Source organism: Ptiloglossa arizonensis, chromosome 11, assembly GCF_051014685.1.
Source record: "Ptiloglossa arizonensis isolate GNS036 chromosome 11, iyPtiAriz1_principal, whole genome shotgun sequence".
In the NCBI taxonomy this organism is placed as follows: domain Eukaryota; kingdom Metazoa; phylum Arthropoda; class Insecta; order Hymenoptera; family Colletidae; genus Ptiloglossa; species Ptiloglossa arizonensis.
This window is the reverse complement of record NC_135058.1, coordinates 15,576,104-15,602,239: the sequence shown is the minus strand read 5'-3', so window position 1 is coordinate 15,602,239 and position 26,136 is coordinate 15,576,104. Positions and strand designations below refer to the sequence as shown.

The window sequence follows — 26,136 nt, the reverse complement described above, 5'->3', positions numbered from 1 at the left end:
TGATTAAAGAAATACATATTGAGTAAATGTTGAAATTGTTTTTGTAAGAATCATCGATGTAAAAGCACTCGTTTTCATTTCGCCTATCGGTGAACTAATTTGCTTAGTGCACTAAAAGCGGAATAGAGAGTGTGCAGGCAGAAAATAGAATGGTCCTGAATGAGTTGCAAACAGCATAATAGATAATAGTACTGTCATGCGCTGCGGTGCATAAATTAGGGAAGAATCGAACGCGCATAGTATAAAAATAAAACAAATAAAAGTACCTCTAAGTGTCGATCATTTATCAAGCTAAAACTTTAATAGTGAAAAATGAAGTCATTAATACACATCCTTCAGTTTTCTTGGAAACGAAAAACGTTTAATCTATTGTAACATTAATTACCTACAATCTTCTTTCTCTAAAATGGCAAACATTAGAGTTATAATTGTATTAGACTCATAATGGAAATATTAAGTAATTAAATTAATATTTAAACGAGCATATAATTATTTATTCTTAATAATAGTGTTTTAAATTGAACTTTATACACTTTAAGAAGAAAACAGAGTACTATTTTAATTTGGAGAACGTCGATTGTAATTATACTTCTTTGTTGGTTAAAAAAAGATACATAGAAAATATAAAAATAAAAAACATTATTATTTATATTACATGCGGAAATAATATCGTTTAAAATCGTCCTCAAAGCTTTCAATTTCTATTGAATTTAGAAAATTGTTCATATACGAATTGTAAACGTCCCTTTAGGAATTTCAGCCTATCGAGTGACGGTTCTAAATACTCGTTCCATTCACGTTTCATGTAAACGCATACTATCGATTTCATTCTACTGACAACGAAGGCTACCGAGTAAGAATACATACTGCTCACTACATATAGGTTAGTGACTTTTCAACAGTACGTTTTCGTAAACGTTTGTGAACGTAATACTTCAATGATGTTCAAATAATTTAGAATTTACTCTGAATCAATTAATGAAACGTAGTTTCGTATCAATGTAAATAGTTTAAGCGGATATTTATTTATACTTTAAATGTATCGACTATAGAATCAGTGTTGTGATTACGGAAAAAATGTCAGAAGAAGGGAAGAAGGTTTCTTTTGGCTTCGCAAAGTCTCTTAAGAAACCTGTTTTAAAGAGTATTATACCACAGGAACAAAAGAAAATTGATTACATTGAATGTCTCGATGAAAAAAGTATTAAAGTAATAGGGTAAGTTGAACAGCAACAATTTACACGAATACGTAACCTCAACATAACCTATTAAAATAACTGCACATTAGCTGCTTCAAAGACAATCTTTGGAAATGTTTTTTATTTCAGTGAGGCGGAGAAAAAAGATGAACCTCTTGTTATTCCTCTACTGGGTTCAAAAACTTGGCACGATAGAATTCTTAACAAAATCGATGCTGACATTTTTGAACCCAAAGCAATAAAGAAGGAATCAGTAGACATTAAAGAAGAGGAAAAGCCAGAATTGACAAATGGAAATGTATTGTCAAATGATAATTTGATAATAAAGCAGGAACCGGAAGAAGATATTGAAAATAAAGTTGTTACTTTAGAAGAACAAGCAGCTAAAGAAATTATCGAAGAACTTAAATCTACGGAGAAAGAACAGACTGAAACAAACTTATTTACTTTGCCAATAGTAGAGGATCAATCATTAAGAGGCAAAGAACAGGTATATTATCATTGTATTTGCCTATTATTCTGTATATTGTAATATAATCATATTTTTCTTTTTCTTTAATTCTAACAAAGAACATCTAATTTTTTCAGTCTACATTAGACGATTATGAAAATATTCCTGTTGATGTGTTTGGATTAGCAATGTTACGAGGAATGGGATGGCAACCTGGAAAAGGCATCGGTAAAAATGAGAAGTACGCGCTTTATTTTAAATGAGATTGATGCTGTATGTTTAATACGTATATTTAAAGATAGCTAGAGAACATTTTCATTCTCTAATTTTTTATTATTTTCATTGCAGGCTTGTATCAGCCGTTGTACCAGAATTACGTCCAAAAGGCATGGGCCTTGGAGCAGATAAAGCAACATTACAGAAAAAAAGTACAGAATCTAAAAAACAAGAAGAGGAACTTAAAATTGAGAAGGGAACTTTTGTGAAAATCATAGCTGGTAAACAAAGCAATAATTATGGTCAAATAGAGGGATTTGACGACGATGCGGGAAGGTTCATAATAAAACTGGCTCTTGGAGGAAATATAATATCCGTCAATGAATTCATGGTGCAGCCGGTAACTAAGTCCGAGTATTCGAAAAATGCAAAAGTCCTAAGTTAGTACAAACAGTTACGTACCATTAAGAGACTCTTAAAACAAATAAAACATTCGTATTTACACAAAATTGATTGCTGATATAAAAAATTAGGAAAAATATGTTATTATCAAAAAAATATTTTTGTGTTTGTTTTAAAAGTCTCTTGTTATCCTTAAGAACTTTGATAAATAGAGAAGTTTTAGCCTTCAGTGTGTTATGGGGTTCATTTTAGATGCGAAGAAGTACGAAGAATACAAAGACAAAGAATCCAAGGAACTCAAACATAAGGCAGATAAAAAGAGAAAATCAATTTCTCCCGAATATTCTGAAAGTAGCGCAGATGACGACAAAAGTAATATCGATGAGAAAAAGAAGAAAGGTACTAAACAGGAAAAGGACAAATATAATAAAGTAGATGAAAAGAAATCAAAAAGTCGGAAAAGAAATTCAGAATCCGAGAGTGATAGCAACAGTGTTAATAATTACGGAAAAAGAACAAAAAGACAAAGAAGCAGATCTGGTAGCAGTGATTTATACGAAATAAAAAAGTCAAAAAAATCAAAGAAGTCGAAGAAGCACAAGAAACAAGACAGTTCCCCAGAAAGGTCTAGTAAAAAACATAAGAAAAAAGATAAGGAAAGGGAAAAAATAAGAGACAGAAAGTCAAGAGATTCTACGAACAAACGAAAACACAAAAAGAAGGGAAGATCAAGATCTCGATCTTTCAGTAGACGATAACCCTTCTCGGGAACTTAACCTATTATTTTACTTTCGTAACGAATTGTACAATTTTGTTTATACGCATTTTGTAATAAAAACTTATTTTTACAAAAATACTTTTTTCTTCTTGATTTTAACCATAGAATTACGGTATGCAAAGGTATCTATTTAAAATGATGCAAAATATTTTAAAAAGTAATTGTCTCAAACTGCAAACTTAATTATTCAAAATATAATTTCAAATATTTAAAATACTATTTTAAATAATTATTTTACAAAATTGCATCGAAGTAATTATTTGCAAACTTTCGAATAATAATTCGAACATTTATTTCCTTCATACGAATCTGTAGGATTTTATACCAATATTATCACAGAAGTATTATTTGAAAATGACGCTTACGTAATACTTCATAAACTGTAATAAGAATACATAACCTTAAAAATATCATGATACAGGGAAACATCGTAAAACAAGGATTGCGGACAATGTCGAGTACGTACATTTAGTATCCCTTAAAATATCATAAACAAAATACGAAATATGCTATAAAAGATATTTAATATTTCCAACGTTCTTTTCAGCATTTCGTTTGGCGCTAGTACAACTCGCCGTTGGCGAAAATAAATCGACGAACGTGGCGCGAGCGGTTTCGTTCATCGAACGTGCAAAAGAAAAACAGGCTGATATTATTACGCTTCCCGAATGCTTCAATTCACCGTACGGAACATGTAATAATTTTTTTATCGACTTCTTATACCAAACCTATTTAATAAGTAGTAAAAATCTTTAATAACATAAATCACCTACCCTATCGATAGAGCTCTCGCGCGCGAACTGGGCTTGACTCGTTGAGCGAGAAAACGGGCATGCAACTTTTCTCTTCGATTACACTTCCACTTGTCATGTTTCTTATCAAATACTCACTTTTTATCACGTTAAATATTTCACGGTAACAAGAGAAGTATATTCCACTGATTTTAATAACTATTATCTAGCAATTGAGATGCGTTTTAACGGGAGAACAATTCGGTACGAACTTCTCGACTCGAGTTTCGAAAACTACTGACGAAGTCGTTGAGCGACAAATTTATTTCATTTTTGAACCAATAACAAAGCATTCGTGTAAATATGATATAACAATCGTTTGCATTCGCATGTTTGTCGATAACAAAAATTTACTCGAATATCGGTGCATTAAAATTTTTCAAAATATTACAATTACAATTTATAGAAATATTTTTAATTCGTTAACTTAATTACATTTGAAAATAGATATTTTATCGATACTTCCAGTATAAAAAAAAAAAGAATTTTTAATTAATAGTAATTGTAGAACAGGAGAAATATTTAAACATAACATAATGTATTCGTCGAAAAATATTTAGAGTTCTATTGACTCACGTAGTTGTAACTGAATATTTAAAAGTATCCATTTTTGACACAGTGTGAGTTTTGTAAAAACTTACACTTATTTTTATTACGTTATTATATATATGCGATAAAAAAAAACAATCGAAATTTTTCGTAGCAAATATTTAGTCGAAAAGGTTTAATATTGTTCATCGATTTGTATTTCGCAATGCAGCGCACTTTGCAAAATACGCTGAAAGCATTCCCGATGGCGAGACCAGTGCCGCGTTATCGGAAGCGGCGAAAAAGAATAACGTTTATGTGATCGGTGGTACGATACCCGAAAGGGAAGCTGATAAATTGTACAATACGTGCACAGTTTGGGCGCCAGATGGAACTCTGATAGCGAAACACAGAAAGGTGAGCTATTTTTGCTTTTGTCCCAGGGAAATTAGAAACAGTGGAGCGGAAAATTATTTTCTCTCGCTACGAGAATTTATCGTCTCCGCGTTACGTTGCACGATGGAATCTACGTAACTTTGTTTCTTCGAATATAAATTGCTAATAAAGTAACGTAATTGTAATTATTACTGATTCGGTGAAATTGAATTATGAAAAATTATTATAGTACCGGACAAATTATTTCAATTGTAACGTTGCAAGGTTGTTAGCTTTATTAAATCGTGACAATATTTTTCTATCGTCAGATGCATTTATTCGACATCGACATTAAGGGAAAAATGACTTTTCGAGAGAGCGATTCCTTGAGTCCTGGTAGTACCTTGACAATGTTCGAGGCGAAGGGCTGTAAAATAGGCATTGGTATTTGCTATGACATCAGGTTCGAAGAAATGGCACGCCTTTATCGGAACAAAGGTACTGTAAATCTAAAATGTTAATTAATTAATAACGACAAAGTATAATATTCAATTTATTTCAGTTACATTGTAATATCGTCATAATTTACTTGGGAATTTTTTTTAAAACAATCTAAATAAAATGTAAGTATTATGTATACATATAATGTAATATATATACAGAAACTGTTTTTAAAAAATCGTATAGTAACGTAAATCATAATAATGTATTATATACATTATATGTATATTATAATTTTCTTAGATACCTCTTAATAAAATTAAGAGCCACTCTTTTAGATGGCGTAATAAAATCAATATTATTATATTACAAGGACGAGTAACTTTTAACAATATTGAGACTTCGTAAACTCCTCTCAGGGGATTACTCAAGATTCTTCCTAGTCTCAGAATACTTTTAAAAACATAAAATACGTTTTACTATTACGAAATATCAGACTATTTTATCCACGTACAGAAAATACACTCGTGTAATAATCATCACTATAAATCACATTAGATTTCCCACGAAGAATGCCCTATTACCTCCTACTTGAATTCACATTACACACATACTTGCTGAAACCAAAGATAATTAACAAATTTGAACCGTCGCGATCGAAAGAAGATTAAGAAACACCGAGCCGCGTCACGTTTTATTACCTCGACTCGACATCGCAAACAAAAGAATTCTTATCGCGCGGTATACGCGTATCTTCGGGCAGAAAATCCTGTTTTTCGATTTATCGTTCTTGGAAAGGACTTTAGATCGTTCGGTTCGCTCTAAGATCGGAGTAACGCGTATATCTCTCGTTGGTGAAGAGCGTTCGTGAAGGGGTACGGTATAAGAGAGACGTGCGAGCGATCCAACGTCGAGTCGAGCTTAAAAATCGTAATTGATCGAGATAAATTCGAAGCTCGGTGAAAAATAGAAGGAGACGTACGATTGGTGATATACGGTGAGACGCGTGCGGTCGAAGTAAGTCGCGGAACGCGTACCGAGAAATTACGGAGCAGCTCGGAGTATTCGGCGTGTACATATTTCCTGTTTCTCTGGGTCAGGTTGCCAAATGCTGATATATCCGGCGGCATTCAATATGACCACCGGACCACTGCACTGGTCGTTGCTGCAGCGTTCCAGAGCGAATGACAATCAATTATACGTCGCTTGCGTATCACCGGCTCGTGGTACTCCGCCCGGTTACGTCGCGTGGGGGCATACCCAGTTAACCAACCCCTGGGGGGAAATTCTTCACGAGCTAGACGCCGCCGAGGACATGCTAGTCGCCGATATAGGTAATTGCCACTTTGAAAACCGATACGCCAGACACGAAGTTCAACTTGTTCTCCACTTTTGGTCGTTCGTCGATTTTTCTCGTCTAGATTGTACGATCAGTTTTTTGTGGAAGAAATAATACGAAAGCTTCGACTTTGAATAATTGTGAATATTCGAACGAGTTGACTTTACACATGTTCGTCGAATTGTAGTACTATTTTTAGAAAAATAAGGCAACGAAGATCGCTGAGGACACGGTAGTCGCCGATATAGGTAATTGCCACTTTGAAAACCGATACGCCAGACACGAAGTTCAACTTATTCTCCACTTTTGGTTATTCGTCGATTTTTCTCGTCTAGATTGTTCTCGTGCTAGATTGTACGATAAGTTTTGTCGTTTTTTTCGTTGTGAAAGAAATAATACGAAAGCTTCTACTTTGAATAATTGTGAATATTCGAACGAGTTGACTTTACACATGTCCGTCAAATTGTAGTACTATCTTTAGAAAAATAAGGCAACGAAGATTGCTGAGGACATGGTAGTCGCCGATATAGGTAATTGCCACTTTGAAGACCGATACACGAGACGCAACGTCTAACATAGAGTCCATGGAAGACGGGGAGTAAATAAAAATTCGCGAAGAAGAAAAGTTAATTCGAGACTTTACTTTGAAGTTAATTCGAGACTTTACTTTGAAATTAATTCGAGACTTTACTTTGAAGTTAATTCGAGAGCTTTTTCAGAAACTGGAGAAGTTAGAGGCGAGGTAGCTTACGAACGTAGGGCCTTAATACTTGAAGACCTCGTGACTTGAGAACACCTTGGAACGGTGTTGTACAAAGTAGGGGAGTCGATCCCTAGGGATCGACTTATAATCCGATGGGAACGTGGGAGAACAGTTTTAATGTGAAAAAGTGTGGCTAACTTAAACATTTCGATTTATTAAGACACCGATTATCGTATCGTTTTAAGTATATCACTTTTCTCGTTTAACGGATGGCTCCGTTATTGAATTTCAGTCTAAGAAAATTACAGAAAGTCTAAGAAGACCTTGGAACCTTTCGATCTTTGAACTTTGAAACTTGGAAAGAATTTCATTGGAATTTAATCGTTACTTCGTTAGATCGTTTAGGCTTCCGACTATTTGTTTCCACAATCGCTGACTTTATCGTCTTCTCTTTCAGATCTGAAGATCGTGGACGAGGTGAGAACTCAAATACCTACGTTCTCTCAGAGACGTACCGATTTATACGATACCATTTGGAAACAGAATTAATACAAATAATTCCAAAGCACGACGACGAGGAACATTCGCAATTATACTTAACGCTACCGTTACTGCAAACTACTCTGTAATTATATAAAATGTAACATCTACGAAAACTTTTTATACTTGCATCGAATAAAGCGTAAAGCAAAGGACGATAAAAGAATTGAATCTCACTTACCTGTGTAAACGATCTAAGAGGATGGGCAGGTACATTATTGAAAACGAGCCAGTAGAAACCGGGTTCCACGTAATTTTCAAATATCTTTAATATCGATCGAATGAATTATTATAATTTTGTAATGGGTTCGGAATGATTACTCATACATAAAAGGCCCCTCGATGATAAAACGATGTAATCACAATCAAAGGTAGTTACGTACCATAGCAATATTAAATCTATCGTCTAAATATTTACATTGAAATAGATCAATAATTCTCTTTACATGTAAACGTTAATTTAAAGTACAAGCTTAGAGAAATTGGTCGATCAATCACGATTAATATACAGTGTTCTCGACGGAAAAGTCAAAGAGCAAAAATTGCGACGGCGCTAAAAACATTGGAAACGCCTTCGGCTGTTCGCCAGCTGGAAATTATTCGTGTTCGCCCGTTCGTGGGAAGTGAGAAGAACACGAACGATCCCCTTGGCGTGCGCTTCGACGAATTGGGTCAGAAATGACTCCTGGCCGCCGCGTCGACGCCATACTTTCCGACCAAACTTCGACGAATCGTTCGATTCTCTTCCCTCGTTCTGTTTACCGAGATTGCTGCACGCGTCGTCTTCTGCCAGAAACTCTTGGCGAAACGAAGAAGCGATCGATTCGTGTAAGAAACCTCCTCGGATCGCACGACGCGGCCCAAAAGTCAAACTATGCACCGGAATACAGCGATCCCTTGTCACGACGAACAGCTTCGTTCTGGACTTACCGCGTGACCCTCGGGACACTTACGAGTTACGATTAATCTTAATCGGAAACGAGCTTAAATATCGAGCACGGAAGGCTGCTCGCTTAACGTTACGTTTATAAATAAAAAATAAATACTCTGAGCGGCACCGCGCCTCCGCGCGATGCCTCCGTTTATTTCCCTTTTTAAAGCCAACCGTCGGTGCATACCCTATACTCCCGTTATCGTTGGTTTTACTTTAAATCTGCAATGCGTCTATTTACAATTTAAATTTACCCCGACCGTCCGTTGAATCGACAGCCCTTTATAAATACATAATGAATGCGGAACGTGCCTACTGTCGTGGGCTCTGACGTTCGCGCCGGAACTCTCAGCCGCCAATTTGGTACACGTGATCGTCGATACCATCGAGGCGTCGCCATTTTTAAGGAGATCCCACGAGGATCCTGTAATTAACCTTGGATTACCCATTCTTTGCATTTGCAAAGTCACCGAATGGAATTGTTCTTGGGAGCTTTGGTTCTTGAGATCTTTGGTTCTTGAGACCTTTACTCCTAGAGACCATTGGTTCTTAGGAGCTTTGGTTCTTGGGACCTTTAGTCTTAGAGACCTTTGGTTCTTGAGAGCTTTGGTTCTTGGGAGCTTTGGTTCTTGGGAGCTTTGGTTCTTGGGACCTTTGGTTCTTGGGACCTTTGGTTCTTGAAACCTTTGGTTCTTGGGACCTTTGATTCTTAGGATATTTGACTCTTGGGATTTTAGACCATCATAAAATATAAATACTTACTGCAGCACGTACTATAAAAAGCTATACACGTCGTATAACGCCCTCGACTGTATCTTGAATCATAGCTACAATATTGTTCATTAGAAATCTAAAATAAAGCAGATGGAAAGAATCACTTAACGAAAGTTTACCAATGATCATTGAAGAAAATTACAATAAATGCAAATATCAAGTAGTAGAAAAATTGGCGATGTTTCGGAAAATAAACTAGCGCGAAGCTTACGTTACGTTATACGCATTGATATTATTTTACACGCTGAAACGATACCTCGAAGCATCGACAATCACGTATCCTACCTTCGATGACACTCCTTTCGCTAAACAATTACCCTAGTTATTTGAAACGAACATTTGCCCGTGTTCGAATACCGTTTGTATCCCCTCGATTTCCGCGACAGTAACCGCACCGTCGGTTAGAATTTCTTCAATTAACGTACCCTTTCGTTTTGTTCCTTTTTTTTTTTTCTTTCCGTTCGTTTATCGCGCCGAAAGTCGCGTTTAATTACAGCGAGTAAAATTTCTTTAAAGTTTTACGAGTTCACGAAGAGACGTATACATGGTAAACGGAATAAATTCCAAAGTGCCGAAACATTGAGCCTCGCGACACCTTGCCTACGGCCTTGCTCTTTTATTTTTCCGCGAAGCGTGGACGAATTAAAGCCGCTGCGCGCCGAGCAAACGAGAGTGCTCGACGAGCGTACGCGTGAAAACGACAAAAATCTTCGCCAAGGTAGGGAAAAAAAAAGAGAAACGTCGAATTGAGCGGGAAACGACCACGACCAGGCAAAGCCTGGAAATTGTACACGCGCGTTAATTGTTCGTCGTTGACTGCGCCGCGAAGATTCCTGCTGTACGTTTCGTTCATTGTTCGTCGTGCGCGAGAAACAAAATAATCAACAACCACGACCGAGTACGGCCGTTCGTCGAAAAATATTTCTGAAATCAAACTCGCGAAACAATTCCTCGGGAACGCGATGAAACAAATATTCTCGATGCGGGGATAGTTTGTTTACGATCCAACGAGTTACACGGTTGTGTCCCCGTTTAAGTTCTCGCGCTTAACGATAACTGTTTCGTATGTGTCTACGTATTTGAATATTGAACAAAGTTTTCCTTCCCTTAAATTTTTCCTTTCGCGACGGTGTACACACGGATCTGTTTACCTTTCGTTAACTTCTGATTGTACACTGGATGCGTTCCAGGGAGAAAGAAAGTTCAGTTCTGGAGGGAGTTGCGTCAGGTCAGACGTTTTAATCGACCTTCGCAAGATTTACGAGCAAGGAAATAGTAATCGATCGTTTACGATCCATTTACACGTGGTATCGCATTCTTCTTAACCCGGTGGTGTACTTTCTTTCTTCCTACAGTGCTCGCGAAAAAGGTTAGGACAATTGGACCGAGTAACTCGAGGACCATTAATATTAAAGTCCTCTTTGGTATGTAATACGTGCTGGTATTGTATCGTTACAAGGAACGCAATATGTATAACTTGAAACGATCGTTAATTCTCGATCGATTTCAAGTACCCTTAGCTCGATACCAAGTTATATCCATTGTGTTCTCTTTACCCTGATTCGTCTACTTGTACATTATGCATTTCGTATATCGAAGAGGACCAAAAATGAAACGTCGACACGTTGATTTAAAATAAACCGGGCTAATCTCAGCTATGTACCTTCTACGATATCTCTTTCAAATACGACGAGCAATATATACACTTAAGAAAGAAAACAATTCGATACCTATAGAATATTACACGATCCTAATGCACATTCGGAGTGTACCTAGACATTTATCGTATACTTGTCACCTGTTTCGAAAATAGAAATCTGAAGAGCGTACGCACGAAAGATTCGATAATTCAACGTTCACGTGGACTCGGATCCGTGTAGGAAGAAATTAGTATGTTCGGCCGAGAGCGCCGCTTTCTTTTGCTTTCGTAGCCGCCATTTAAATTGCTTTGACATTCATCGCGACGGAAATGAAAATTTAACGATTCAAGGAAACCAGTTATTCCCGCGTTTAGCGTAGCCCCGATGGTTCACCGTTACGCTAGCGCTCGCAAAGGAAATTCGTTGTCGAGTCAATAGAGTCTGAAACGATGTTCTTTCCTACGGCGAAAAATTCAGCTCTCCGGGGCGAGTTCGAATTATGCATGCGCGCATGAATAAAACAGAAACGCCCGGATTTTTCCACAGTTTCGTACACAATTTAATATTTTAATTTCGTCGCGACGAGGAACCGGATTTTAACGACTGTTCCAGACCCTTTAGCACAATTAAAACTGCACCCGCGCGCGGCAAAAGGAACGAAACGAACAAAAAGAAAGAAAAAAGAGAAGAAAAAGATTGTATAACGTGAAATAATTACTGTTACCGCAGTTTCAACATATTCGCGAGAATAATACCGGTGAACAATAGAACTCCATTTACGCCAGCGGTACGTGGTCGCGATAATTTGATCGATCGCTCAAAGAAACGAATAACAGTGTCCCGTGACCGCCAACCCTGGACCCACTCTAATATAATTAACGAACTGTGTGTTTCTCTCTCTGTGTGTATGTGTACGAAAATAATAGAATTTTTTAACGTGGAAAAATATGTACGGATACAAGCAACACGTTCTATCGAGACACCGATCGTCGTTATTTTGTATCACATTGATTGCAATATACAGTAAATATCATTCTGTTCATCGATGCGATAGTTTCGCGAGCGTTTAATTCGGCCAGAGGCTTTCTTCGATTAATTGTGACGAAGAGATCGATAGAAACGATTGGATTTTGAATTAATTGGAACAAATGCAAGAAAATTTTCTCACCGAGGTATTTACTACGACAGAGACGATTGGATTTTGAATCAATTGGGACAAATGCAGGAAACATTTCTCACCGAGGTATTTATTACGATAGAGACGATTCGATTTTGATTTAATTGGAACAAATGCAAGAAAATTTTCTTATCCAGGTATTTATTAACGCAGTCTCGACGTATTCGGGTGAGCAATGCTAGCGAACGATAAACTCCATTTACGCTAGTGGCGCAAACTGTCCCGCGGTCACCATAATTTGACCGATCATTCGAACAATCGAATAACGATCGTCCAATAATCACCACTGGGCCAGTCTAGCGCAATTAACGAACTGTGTGTTTGTGTGTAAATAATAAAGTTCTAGCGATTCAGTCCTGGTTCGTCAAACATTGACTCAAACCTTGGTATCTTGAAGTGGGTCAGTGAAGAGATCAGTATTCACGATTCAGAGTCTTGAATAAAATTTTGCATATCGTGCTTGAATCTTGTTAGAATGTACAATAGAACATTTGCGATCCGACTATTATCATTAGTCCGATCACGATGCCACAGTCAATATTATTCAACATTTTCGTCAACTGACGTAAAGTTCACACGGTAATTTTATGGTGTGCATTGTACGATGACACGTAACAATACATACAAATATCACATTTATTTTACACAGACATATGCAAGGTAAATATTTTATCGAACAAAAACTGACACGTTATCGACGAGCCAATAATAAACGACTATTGTTCAAATAAATTGTTCCACGTGATTTATCATACATTTCTCGATACTGGATCGAATAAAACACTTTTAAATTAACGTCGATTAATTAATACAAGTTATTAATACAAGTTTGCATTGAAATATTTTTGTATATTTATAACTTATGTCTTACCTGTTCCGTGATACTTTTTGTACAATTTCTAAAAACATTTATACCGAAGAGAACCTAATTCCAAAATCGTAACGTTCGTTGCAAATAAATAATATTATTCTTCTACCGATTAAATTCGTACTAATAAACACTTTCGTTCGAATAATTCTTCCGACGTCTATTAATTCGTAATTACCCCACTAATTCCAAAGTCTGACGTCCACGGACATATGTAGACCAATCGTCACGCTTCGAGATCACGATTAACGTTTCACGAGTTAGAACTGGATCTTAAAGATGCATCGAGTCCAAGATCCACGATTTGACCCGTATTAGAGCAGACCAGTCGCTAAATATTATTCAACATTCTGGTCTCGAACTGACGTAGATCATCGTCCAGGTCAAGATTGACCGTGATTGCACGAACGACCATTAGCGTAAATGAAGTCGACTAGTTGCTGAAAAGAAGCTTCGCGAAGATTATGGTAAGAGTCGCTCTGCGTTCGCGGAAAATCATCTCGCATCATCGAGAAACCTCCACCCGTGATTAGCATCGATAATAACACCGATAACGAGGAAAGAAAAGATATCGTTTAACGCGGTACTTAACGTTTACGTAACAATGTATTATTAAAATTGAGTCCGCTGCAACCCTCTCTGTACTTAAAACTCTAGATTATATATTCAATGGAATCTTACTAGACTTAGTCGAGCATGTACTTATACTCAATCGACGTCTGTACTCGATAAGGATGTTCGAGCGTGTCTATCGATTACGTACTTCGAGTACGTAAATATGGAGCGTTGATGGTAACTTTTGAACTTTTTTTCGCTTATCGATAGTCAAATCAGCCCCGAAGAATCCAGATTGCGTTGCGTGCACACGACGTGTGCATATATATGCCTTTGTACGCGTAGAAAGCACGTATTACGGTAAGTCCTCGTTAAAACGCCCCGCTCGTCCCTCGATAAAGCGCGTCGGGTCGTTTCGTCGGAAATAAGTCCAAAAGCAACCATAATCGGACTATGTTTTTAATTATACGCGATAAAAAGTTTCTCAGAAACGTTTCGTGTAACGTACGAGAAAAAATAATCCGTGTTCGATCTCGTTTTCAACGGAAGAATTTCGTCGGTCTTTCGATAATTCTCTCGCGAAGATTCAATAAGAAATATAAATGTTTTTAGGTTGCATTAATGGCTGTGACACCGATACGCGTGAAGTATCGCTTTGAAGCTCGGCAACCAAGCGTCTGTAATGCGAGACTCGCTCTCTGTTGCACTCTCTCTTGGTGTATCTTTGCTTTTTCTCTCTCTCTCTCTCTCTCTCTCTTCGTTGGACTATTCACACGTGGCTGGGTCTCAGCTCCGGATACGAAATATCGATTTCAAGAACAAATTCGCTACCATCCCTCCTCTGAACGAGCGGATCCGACAGTGTACGTTTTAACGAGGATAAGTAAATATAGAGCGATAATGATGACTCGAAAAATTTTTCTTTACTCTTCGATGATTAAATTCGCTCCGAAAAATCCAGTTTACGATTGCGTACGTACGACGTGTGAAGATGTAACAGAGTTAACACCTCGTCGTTGCTTTCACGAGACAATTAATGCGAAAGTTAGGATCAGCGCTCCATACTTGTGCTCATACTCGATAGCAAAGAGTCTCGATTAGACGAACGCACAGTTGCACTCGATTAAATATCGACACATGCTTTTTTCAATGATTAGTCCCTTCCACGAGAGGCCGCGGAAGATTTGTTGTTTCAGTGGTGAATGCGCTTTAACCCTTTAAGAGCGAGGTCTTCCAAGAGAAATAATCGTTAAACTTCCCTTATCGATGTAAACATTTATAAGTACCTTAAATTTTTGGAGATGCATATTTAATTCGAGAAATATTTGAACGTTCGAGTCCGCTCAGAAAATGTTTTCTTTAAATTTCGATATTGCACTTCGACTCGTACGAAATAAATCTTCTATAGACTTCGTAATTGGAGTAAAATTTGTAATTTGTACGATGCAAGACATTGACTGTAAATGAAGAAAAAAGTTTTACATTTTAAACAGACGTTTCGTTAAGCAAAGGGCCTTTCCTCGTTTACAACTTTGTGAAAAAGTTACTTCCAAAAATGCAATCTAGTGCAATACGTGTTACGTTTTTAGTTTAATAATCGGAATTTGTAAAATTAGTTCATAGAATACAAAACATGTTAGAAACAATAGTAATATTATTTAAAATCATTGAACGCGTTATATACGTTTCGAAGTCGTTCTCTCGAACGAAATTCGTCTTCCTTTTCGATGGAAACGTAAAGACGCGATCACCTTACTTTTACGAATGGCCCGAAACTTTCTCATAAATCCGTACGTCCCAGGTATCTCGAGTAAAACAAAAACATTGTCCATACCCCTAGCTTCAAAGGGTTAAGTTCAATCCTCCGATCGATCTTCACGCTCGATTCGCCAATGTTCGTTTTAACGCTTACTACTATCTACGTCACCTTTTGTTATCGTCTTTTTGGGTCCTACAAGTTTATTGTTATCGTTTTAAAGGGTTCTCGTAGCTCTGATATCCCGATCCCCTTATTCCCCCTCCGTCGCGTTCTCCAACCCTCGGGAATGATATGTTCGGCCATTAGAAACGCGTAGGCCGTCGAACGAATGGATGGATTGATCGAAATTAATTAAACGATACCGGTTCCGTCGTCTTGGCCTGCTGAACGAGTTTCACTTTCGAGCAACGGGATCCAATTGGAGCGCGAAGTTCGAAAAATCTCACGTACTCCCGACCAAACTCCAAGAAACGAGAAACGAGAAACGAGAACGCGCGTAGGCATTTCAAAACTCGCGCGATTTCATTAAGCCACGTTCCCACGTGCGACGGAGAACCACCCTAACACGTTCGATTCGCGTGTTTTCCAATGCAACGGAAAATTCCGTACACTTCTCTCCAAGTATTGCGCGATATTGGAGAAGTTCGTTGAAATTGCAAATTTTTTATAATCGTTCTCGATTTATTCGAGATCGAATCGATACTTTGTCAAATTTTATCAATCTTTGCAATCGTTCGATTCTCGCGATAGCTTTCGCGCTTTGAAAAGGTCGGTTATCGAATCGTCGACAAGAAACTGAGTGAAAATAAATTTGTTTAGAAGCCTTATCGCGCAGCAGTGGTCCTCACCAGCACGACGAATTAAAAGTAATAGGTTGTTCGATAAAATTTATTGAACAGTACTGTTCAATGTAGTACTGTTCAATGTAGTACTGTTCAATATAGTACTATTCAATATAGTACTGTTCAATGTAGTACTGTTCAATGTAGTACTGTTCAATGTAGTACTGTTCAATGTAATACTATTCAATGTAGTACTGTTCAATGTAGTACTGTTCAATATATTACTGTTCAATATAGTATTGTTCAATATAGAACTGTTCGATAAATTTTATTGAAAACTTATCGAACAACCTAGTACTGTTCAATAAGTTTTATCGAACAACCTAGTACTGTTCAATAAGTTTTATCGAACAACCTAGTAACTTTGCACCGAACGCACGACACGTTCCACTTGCTCGTCACCGGATTTCTGAAATCCTCCAGTGAGGTAGTTCGCGCGTGGAAAATTGTTTTCCAATCGATAATTGTAAATGCTCGCGACTGAGAACCCCTGCTTCGGGTGGAGCTCGGTTAATTGCGTGACACGGATAATTTCAGGACAGGGTAAATGAAACCGTAGCGGGGATCTATTAACCGTGTACCTGCGACGTAATTACAGTTAAAGGAAACGACGACACCGTTTAATTCGCTCGCTCGGATCGCGAATCGATCAAACGAAGATAGCGTTCTTGAAAAGGTACATACATGAAACAACTTCGGAAAAGAGATCTCCTCGAAATGTTCATTATTACGTGGTTAGGCCTGCGACATTGTTGGATCGAGCATCGCGTAGTTATTTGAAAACAAAAATACACACCGATGCCCAACTGTCACCTCGCGGACACGTTGGCGATCGAAACGCTCATCATCCGCTCGGAGTGAACGAGGATCGTCCCGTTAACACCGACCACCCCGACGTTAACGCTACAACTACCAAAGGGATCTATTTTTTCACTCGTATCGAATTTCTTTTCAAAAATTACCCGATCATCCACCGTGTCTCTGGCTACAGTATTCGTGGATAATTATCAAAATAGACAACTAACGATACTCGTGAATCGATTCGCTCTTTCCCCGTTTCGATTCAAAGATACGTATCTCATCGAATACAAACCGTGATACGTTCACCATCGGTAGTTCTAGCGTTGATCGAGAACCAAAAACGTTCGTTGTTGCCGCAGGTAGCACAGCCTGCGTGCTTGATCGTCGAATCAAAATCGAGACTATTGAGGAAAAAAGGTGAGCTTCTCGTCTATTGATAAACACGTGTTCCAAGCTTCTTGCGCGAACGTTGCCGGTCAGGCGTCGGTTCTTCGCACGAAAGTGTCCGAAAAAGGATCTCAAAAGGGTCGATGGATTCACTCGGGCGTGGTTAACGGTGATGAACTTTAAAAGAGGCTGACTGTCGAGGCGTCAAACTCGATAACAAAACCCGGACCTTTCCATCCGATAATCTCGATCGTGATTCGAGCAGAACCGCCTCGTACGAGCCTTTCGACGGAAGGACACCGTTACTCGACGAAGCTCTGCACAGTGATGGGAACGATACCACTCGATCGAGTTTACTCGAACTCAAGGTCACGTCCCCCGACTACGAATCGTTGCCAGCCGGAACCCTCGCTTTTGCGTTCGCGCGAGCTCGTCTCTCACGATTTTCGAGGCTCGACGAACCCCGAGTGTGCCCGATCGTTCGCGCGCGGAGGGGGAGAAAAGTAGAGGGGGTAGCCAAACGACACGGTGGGGGAAGGTGGCCTCGAGCTGGCCGATTAACGGTGAAGTATCGTCGTTTAGAAGTTACACACGAGTAATGTAAATACAGAGTGATGTTAATACCTATACGACACTTATTAGAAAATATCGATCCTTTGTAATTAGGTTTTTAATACCATCGGTACCGATATTATTGCGCTTCGATATATAATAATAACTCTTTGTCTCGGACTCCGGGTGTCTGTCGTCGTTCGTTAGAGTCGGAAAAAAAAGTCAATTAACCGCTCGAGGCGATTCACTCGTTCGTGAACAATTATGCGCTCCGTACGATAAACGATTCCCGTTGGTATCGTTAACGCACGATTTGTCACCGTTCAAGAGGCAAAAGCTATCATCGATGCTCGATTTTCTCGTTTCTCAACGCTGAGTAAACGCTATTTCGTTTTAATTGTCGATCGTGCGAGAAACGATCTCCACTTTCACGCCGTACGAACATCCATCCCCGTCTAAGAGGTGGAGTGACCTTGAGCGGCCAATCGATTTTGCCCCGACTGCGATAAAAGTCGTCGATTCTCGAGCACTTAGTAAACAGAATCCGTTACTGCTCACTTTTCCACAAGGTACACGAATTCTATCGAGAACTCGTCAAAATATTTATCTTTACGTTAAGTACGGTCAATTTCACCAGTTTCGACCGTTTCCAGCAGATCCAATTCGTTTAAAATATTCCTACACGCAAATATTCCATACGTATTGACAATAGTGTCTCTTAACGTAAGAATATTTTCCGAATCGTTGCCTCGCGTACAAATCAATCACGCGTAACGTAACAAAGAGAACACAGTTGCGAACGTACAAGTGTATCAACGAAAACTACTCACCGGAAGGACTTTCTCGTGGTAGAAAGAAAAAACTGAAGCCGAATTAACGAAAAATTGGGTCAAAACCAGCTCGACCGTGCTCGCAACATTTAATTCTGTTTACTATGGTATCGATTATCGATACCTCCACTGTCGTCAAGGTACTGATATCGCACAATCGTTTCACCGGCATTCGTCAATGCCAAGTGTGGATACCGAGCAGCTTACCCTTCCGATCCTTTCGATTGTTCTAAACGGTTACTCGTATCGTCGAGTACACCCGTAGAATACCACAGAATACTATCACGGATCAGTCCCATCGCTAGCCCCTCGGCAACGTTCGTCGTCGACGAACGATCGTTTCCCTGCGACCCGACGTCGTTCGCTTATCACATCTTTTTGTTTCCTTTTTTTTTTGGTTCTTTTTTTTTGTTTTTTTTTTCGGTTATCGCGCGAATGAAAAAATAAAACTTTCTGAAAAATAACTGTTCCGCTCACAGCCGGCATCGTAGGGTTCTCAATTAACGCTCTGGACACGGCGACGCCGTTGGCTACGTGAACGCCTCGCTCGCGAGGACAAACCTCCTTTATCGGGGACCGTAGGTCGAGGAAGGAAGCCGACGACACCTCGTAGTCCCTGAATAATCCCTGGCCTCGTTGTTCGACAAATGTTTCGCGAAGAAAATTCGTCGATAACAGGCTTTCTCGGTTGGTCCAATTCGTATCGTTGCAACGACTCGATTGTCTTCGACGATTCTCTCGCGGTTAAACGACAATCGAAGTCGTTACACGGTTCGGGAAAATTATTCAACGATAACCGAGCTCGCGACCATTTTCTTTCGGTCCTTCGTGGATAGTGTTTCACTCGGGGACCGAAACGGGGAACTGTCGTATCGTTGAACAACTTTAGCGACGATAAGAGAGAACGTCACGGAAGTAAATAATATTATTGTTTTCCAATGACACGCTCATCGTCGGAAACACCCGTACACCGGAGTCTCGATAATCCGTGACAAGCGAGACCAAACTGGCTGCAATTGGCGGGAACACGGAAGCGGAACGAGAACCGTCGGTTGGATTCGATTGTTACGATTCCTCCGCGGCACTCTTCTTTTTCGTTGCTCGTCTAAGTGAACGTAGATTTACGGAAGATTGTAAAAATACGTAGAAAAATTCAGCGACGTTATCGACGAGGTTACGCGTTACTCGTAGAACGATGTAAAAGGATCGAGGTCAGGTTTAAAAACAGCGTTCGGCCGTGTGCTCGCGTTTACGCAATTACAGAATCGTTCTGTTATGATATGTACACTTTCTGCTAACAGACGGAACGAAAATCTTACGAGAATGATAATTATTAAGGGACTGTCGAGACTCCGTTGTACGATCACGCGAACGAGCCTGTACTCAATTTCGTTCGGTCGCTCTGTTCGGATATCGGTAGCTATGAGTTCAATCTCTTCGGGGACGAATTATTTATTTATTTTTTTTTGTCGAATAAACGAAACACGCGGTATCGATTCTCGCGACGATACGCGCGAGTTCCATTCCGATTGAACGCGCGAACTTATCGACGATCGCTTCAACGTCTTCGCGATATTACGGGGAGGAAGAAAGATCGATCCTCGAAGGAGATGGGAGCTGTATCGTGTTCATCGGTGTTGGTGAGACCCGTGACCAAGCGAAACCGACACGATTCTATCCTCGTTCGAGCCACCGATGCTACAATATTCCTCTTTATCGCGACTCGTACACGGACCATGGAACTCTGAACGTGTTAAGAGTCATCTTTCTTTCTCCCTACAATAGCACGGAGAGGTTGTTCTTTCGCACCGAGTGTACGGAGATGAGAAATTTACCTCTGGAAGGAGTCGAGGACCATACCAGGGCCAGAAGCTTTACACACCCTTCGAAGACTGAACAAAAATTACTCGGAACTGTCCTCGTTCCCAGAATCATCTTTCCAGCTTCCAGTTGTACGTGCACATACACCCCGGTCCGTAAGTATCGGGACAGTCTGTATCTGTACGATTTACACTGTACTGGTAAAACACGAGTGGAGACAGTCTCGTGAAGAGCTCCAGGCACCATATTTTTGTCGTTAATGCAACTTTTTTTCAACATGATCGAGAAAGAGTTTCAAAGATTCGAATTATCGTTGTACAGAAAGCAATGTCAATGTTTTCCCTCTTCTTTCGCGTTGTAAAATAATCAAACGAAGGAATATTTCTTCGAATCCTTCGCCAAGTTTACATCAGTTTCAGGTTCACTAAAGTGTCTCGATACTTCTCAATGGAGGTGTACGCGCCAGTATGACCTGGAAAGCTTGAAAGTAACTCGACAGTGTCCACGTTCCTTAATCTTTCCGACGGTAGCGAAGAGGTTAAGAACAATTCGGTACAACTTCCCTCCGTGTTATTCCGTGGCCATTGGTCCACTCCTTCCAAGGTCTGGTATACCCGTTACATCCCGAATTACCTAAATTGGAACAAACTAGCCGGTCTCCTGAAAGCCAAAAGGTTGTTACACCCTAACGAAGCTAAAGACAAATGGCCAAGCTACGATACGAATTAGAAAGTGTCGGATCAACCAAAAAACGAAGCAAGGGTTTACCAAAAGCCTTCGAAAGGATAAAACGGTGTCGTGTTCGAGTCCGTTTGAACAACGATCGCGCGCCATGTTTCCCCGAGGAGTCGTGATCAGCCGAACGCGACGTTTCGTCGGGATCGAGCTGCGCACCGTACCTTATCCAATACCTGGTGGTGGTGTCTCGTCGTGGTCGTGGTGGTCGTCGTAGCGATGGTCGTCGTCGTGATGGTGGTGGTCGTCATCGTGGCTCCCAGGATACGGGAACTAGAGAGCTTTGAGGAGAGCCAGCAAGCCTACCAGCCAGATGGGCACGTGATCTTCGATCCTGGAGGATCCAGCAGCGATGATCAGGTCCGGCCCGGTCCAGTCGACGTCCGTTCCGTCGAGACACTCGAACTCGCAGCAACGCTCACCGACCCGAAACCTCTTGCATTTCTGTGGCAGAAGATCGATCGCTGGTCAATTGCCATTCAACGACGCTTCAACGCTCGGGGAATTCAGGCCGCGCGGAATGGAATAGAACGATGAAAGAAGATTAGACGAGGGGATCAGCGGGGCAGGAGGATACCCGGAGGCGGAACGAACCAACGAATGAACGATAGAACGATAGAACGATAGAACGAACGAGACGTCGAAGACAACCGCTGACGGTTGTCGGTGAATTCCTTTTCGCTCCGAGAGTTGCATTCTCTGGAGAATAGTTTCTGGGAAATTGGTTTTAACGATTTCTAATGGGAACCGCGGCCCTTTTGCCCGAGTAATTAAGGAGCTTGGGGTCGTTAAGGACGTTTCTGAGCTTGGCGTGTCACTCGCAGCGACGGTTAGACACTGCTGGTCGATCCTCTCTCGGTTTTGAACTTCGGTAGGAATATTTCGGAGACATTGAATCGGTGATTCGCAATGTTGTAGAATTCAGATTGTAACGCTTGTCGTAAAGTTTAGATTGTAATCTCTACTTGCTGCACGCTTGAAATTATAATATACAATTTATTACAATACGCAGGTACCTCGAATATAAAATCGGGATAAAGAAATATACAGCAAATGTAACTTGGTGGGAACGGCGACAGTGTCTAGAGTCTGGGCTTGGAACTGAAAAGAAAAATTTGTTTCGTTCCCCGCAAAGTGATTGCTGGCGACGCTGAAGTGCCGGATCCGCGTCGATAAGGCGCGCGACGAGTGGGTGAAAAAGAAGATAACAAGCCACTTGCTCTTGACGTCAATTTTCCATTAAAAGTGAACTTCATTCGATACGATATTATACACACTGTATCGAATATTGCATATTCGATGACAAGTGGCGCGAGTGGGATCGACCGGACTCGACACGTGGATAAATTACACCTCTTTCGTTCCCAATATTCCCAAAGGAGACACGTGCGTTGCTAATGAGCGAATTCGCGACCGATTCGTATCAAGACGGTCAGAACACGCGTTCGTCGTTGTCGCTGAATTCCGGAATTTCCGCTCAAAGGAGGAAATTAGGTCCTTTGATTGGTTCGCGTGCCGAAGTGGCTCACGAAATCCTGGCTTCCAGATCGTTCGATGCCAAAGGAATTTCCCTGCTTTTGCCGCATACCGGAGTCAAGGCGAGACAAGTTTCTCCAGAAAAACTGTCCTCTCGTTGGTCATCGATGGCAAGAAAACAGACCTTGAACGGAACCGAGCGTTCTGGAAGCCTGGCAAACACTTGAGAACATCCTCTCGGTGAATAATTCTACCATTGATCCGCGAGACCCACGCATCCACTGGGCAAGATTCAATCCTGAACAAAATCCAAAAGGAAAATAGCCAAAGCTTCAACCGCGTAACGAACGACTCCGCGCCAATACGTAGACAGCCTGTAAAACTAACATCGACCGTTGGTCATTGATGTCTGGCACTCTTTGAATCATTGTTCCATTCGCTACGACACTATTGATCGCTCTCAGATGGTAAACTTCTATTTCTTGTGGATTGTCTCGCGTTTCTGAAGAATCGATCTTTTTCGTTGCAATCAATTACATCGATATAGTGACCGATCGATCTGGAGGTTGAATCAAGAAAGAATCTTTCCTGAGAAAAATTATCCCGCAATAGGATAAAGACTCTGGAAAAGAGATAACATAAATGGAGAGTTTTTTCTCACTCTGGTTGCTACTTGGATGCTGCGCCTAATCACTCGGTTAGGTCGACGCAATACGACGCAAAGGTTCGGTATTTGCAAATCACGATGAAGCGAAAAAATGGGTCGACGATTATTTCTCGTCCAAGGAGAGGCTGCATTTTTCCATCGTGGAATTCAATTTCTGTCGGAGAAACGGGCGAAAGTCATAGGAGCCGGAGAACGGTATTTTAAGTAAGAGATATATAATATTGTGATCGCGATATTTAAATAAATAAGTACGGACGAAAAATCTTAAGCGGAAATTACTCAACGGTTCAATATCTGCGAGGGAGATTCGCGTTTCGAGACGTTTCGTAAATTATGCACGAACGTGGATAACCAATTTCCTTTGTGTACTCTTCGGATGAAAGAATTTTGAAACGTCCATGGAAATTTCTCCCGTTCGTTTCGCGAATCGCGTACGGGGATAAGTGATGCGTGTGTAGTCTCTCGATGGAATAATTTTAAAATATCTGCGAGAGAAGTTTGCATTTTAAAACGTTTTTTCCATAGATCGAGCACAGATGTTTGTCCATAGATTTCGAACGAAGAAATCTTCCTATGTATTCAGGAAGGGATCGATCAAATATCGTATAGCTCGACGCGATAAGTAAGATCGATGGAGTTGGAAATGGAAGCCCTTCTTCTATGTGTTTACTTCTTTTGAAAACGATCGGATAAAATACCTAGCTTATATGCTACCGTTGCTTCTTCGAATTCGAACCACTCCTACGGGAATCTTGTCGAACTTGATTCATCAGGATACGATAATACTCGATTATAAAAACTTGATTTATCGACCAGAATAATGTTTCTCGTGGACCGTACGTTACACTTTGTAAAATAGTTCTGCGCTAAGATTTAGAGACACCAGTTAGGGGTAAATTAATCACCAGGGAGTTGTATAGTTCGATCGAGAGGTTCGTAAACTATGAACTACCTAGAATCTCGTCTCCCTTCGCTTCTGTATGATAATACTCGTCCCTCTCCACTTCTATATAATAATACTCGTCCCTCTCCACTTCTCTATAATAATACTTGACTATAAACACTAATTCACTGATCAGAATAATGCCTCTCGTGGACCGTAGATAAAATAGTTCTGCACTAAGATTTAGGGACACCAATTAACGATAAATTAATCACCAGGGAGTTGTACAGTTCGATCGAGAGGTTCGTACACCACGATCGACGTAGAATCCCCCTCCACTTCTCATTGTACACCTTAGACGCTAGAACGCACCAATCCTACGACCGCTCCCCCAGCTGTCACTTGTCACTGTGACGTCAATTGGTCCATAGACCGTCGATTTCCCCCGAGAGACATCGCTTGCCCATACCCGAGTCTAGTGAAAGTTCACCCGTTCGTTCTCAGACCTCACTTTCGCTCGGTCGAGCTATATATTATATAACAACTCCTCGTGCCAGGAGTTCCAGGAAATGGTGATAATTTCCGTCTGAGCAGCACTGAATCTCACAGTTTCGATATTTCGATAATCTTACTACCCTTTCTCGTTTGCACGGCTCATCGACAAAGTACAGAATTGCTCGAAAAGTTGTTACATTATCCCCACCACTATCCGTAGACACCACCGTGATAAATGTATCTTACTCGTTGTCGTTGTTTCTCGTTCACGCTAATTGTCCTTCCGATAGCTCGGTCTCGAGCCTGTGGAAACTTCTCGGTCAGTACTGTACTTCAAATTTTTACTTCGAATCGTCTAATCTTAAACTTCGATTTATCAACGGTATCGTTACCGGTCCTGGGATACGTGGAACTTTAAAAATGATAATTTTGTTCTGTATAATCAATCGCATCAGTATACGCGTCATTCATCGGTACCTTCTCGACTCATTATCGCGGAGGCGAAATATCGATGTCGAGCTGCGCGTTCAAGAGAATAATGTTTTCAGGCCGTTGGGTCCTCAAGAGAGAACTCGAGTGGCAACATACACACACACACATATACATACATAGCCGCGCGCGAGCACACCGACACCTATGGATACTTGGCTCGAAGCCTGCACTTCGCTTTACGTTAACTCCGTATTCAGACGGATCTCTGGATACCGGATTGTCCATACGGACAAGAAGAAATAAAAATGTACGGAACACATATCAAACCGTTCCTATTTTCAGCGATCTATGTCCCTGTTTCCCGCCCCAAAAAAGCCCGATGCTGCTGTTGCTGCAGTCCGCACAATTCATCCGCAGTGGCCTCGTATCTTATTGTGCATTTAATCGCGGGCAACTGCGCGAAATTATTTGCAAGTTGATACCAGTCGGCGAGTGCACGGTATGCGCGAGTATGGAAGAAGAAACGTAAATAGGAATGCGTTGTCGAGGAATACGCTCCGTTGCCAGAAAGTTATGGAGTACACCCGTATTGTCCATTAGACACAATGGACACGGTGCTTGAACGTAAAAGATATTCGAAATGGAGAAAAAAACAAACAAACAAACAAATACGTCGTACCTTTTAAATTCGAATGAAACGAACGACGAGATCGTGGTGGATAGATGGTTTCGCCGAATGGAAAATCTG

The 26,136-nt window shown here is 40.3% G+C and overlaps 3 protein-coding genes across 5 annotated transcripts in view; 2 read left to right on the top strand and 1 right to left on the bottom strand.

The window, feature by feature from the left end:
• The first annotated feature begins 872 nt into the window (after nt 1-872).
• Nucleotides 873-3,124, top strand: LOC143152685 (G-patch domain and KOW motifs-containing protein-like). Its single transcript, XM_076323063.1, has 5 exons — nt 873-1,217; nt 1,329-1,689; nt 1,788-1,891; nt 1,999-2,306; nt 2,521-3,124. The coding sequence occupies exons 1-5, from the start codon at nt 1,078-1,080 to the stop codon at nt 3,024-3,026; spliced, it is 1,419 nt and encodes a 472-aa protein (XP_076179178.1). The 5' UTR covers nt 873-1,077; the 3' UTR covers nt 3,027-3,124.
• Nucleotides 3,125-3,432: 308 nt separating this feature from the next.
• On the top strand, nt 3,433-7,918 carry LOC143152903 (omega-amidase NIT2-like). Its single transcript, XM_076323500.1, has 6 exons — nt 3,433-3,504; nt 3,594-3,740; nt 4,598-4,782; nt 5,070-5,238; nt 6,282-6,515; nt 7,681-7,918. The coding sequence occupies exons 1-6, from the start codon at nt 3,459-3,461 to the stop codon at nt 7,770-7,772; spliced, it is 873 nt and encodes a 290-aa protein (XP_076179615.1). The 5' UTR covers nt 3,433-3,458; the 3' UTR covers nt 7,773-7,918.
• A 9,098-nt stretch (nt 7,919-17,016) lies between these two features.
• LOC143152904 (uncharacterized) overlaps nt 17,017-26,136 on the bottom strand; it is a 30,905-nt gene continuing 21,785 nt past the window's right edge. For all 3 annotated transcript variants that reach the window (XM_076323502.1, XM_076323503.1, XM_076323504.1), the window contains exon 4: nt 17,017-21,879. In XM_076323502.1, coding sequence (XP_076179617.1) covers nt 21,709-21,879 — 171 coding nt within the window. In that variant the 3' untranslated portion in view covers nt 17,017-21,708. The remainder of the gene's footprint in view (nt 21,880-26,136) is intronic.

Coding starts and splice junctions, on each gene's coding strand:
- LOC143152685 (XM_076323063.1), top strand. CDS start 1,078: ATGTCAGAAGAAGGGAAGAAGGTTTCTTTTGGCTTCGCAAAGTCTCTT. Junction 1,218..1,328: donor AAAAGTATTAAAGTAATAGG/GTAAGTTGAACA, acceptor TTTTTATTTCAG/TGAGGCGGAGAAAAAAGATG. Junction 1,690..1,787: donor CATTAAGAGGCAAAGAACAG/GTATATTATCAT, acceptor TAATTTTTTCAG/TCTACATTAGACGATTATGA.
- LOC143152903 (XM_076323500.1), top strand. CDS start 3,459: ATGATACAGGGAAACATCGTAAAACAAGGATTGCGGACAATGTCGA. Junction 3,741..4,597: donor CAATTCACCGTACGGAACAT/GTAATAATTTTT, acceptor TTCGCAATGCAG/CGCACTTTGCAAAATACGCT. Junction 4,783..5,069: donor TGATAGCGAAACACAGAAAG/GTGAGCTATTTT, acceptor TTCTATCGTCAG/ATGCATTTATTCGACATCGA.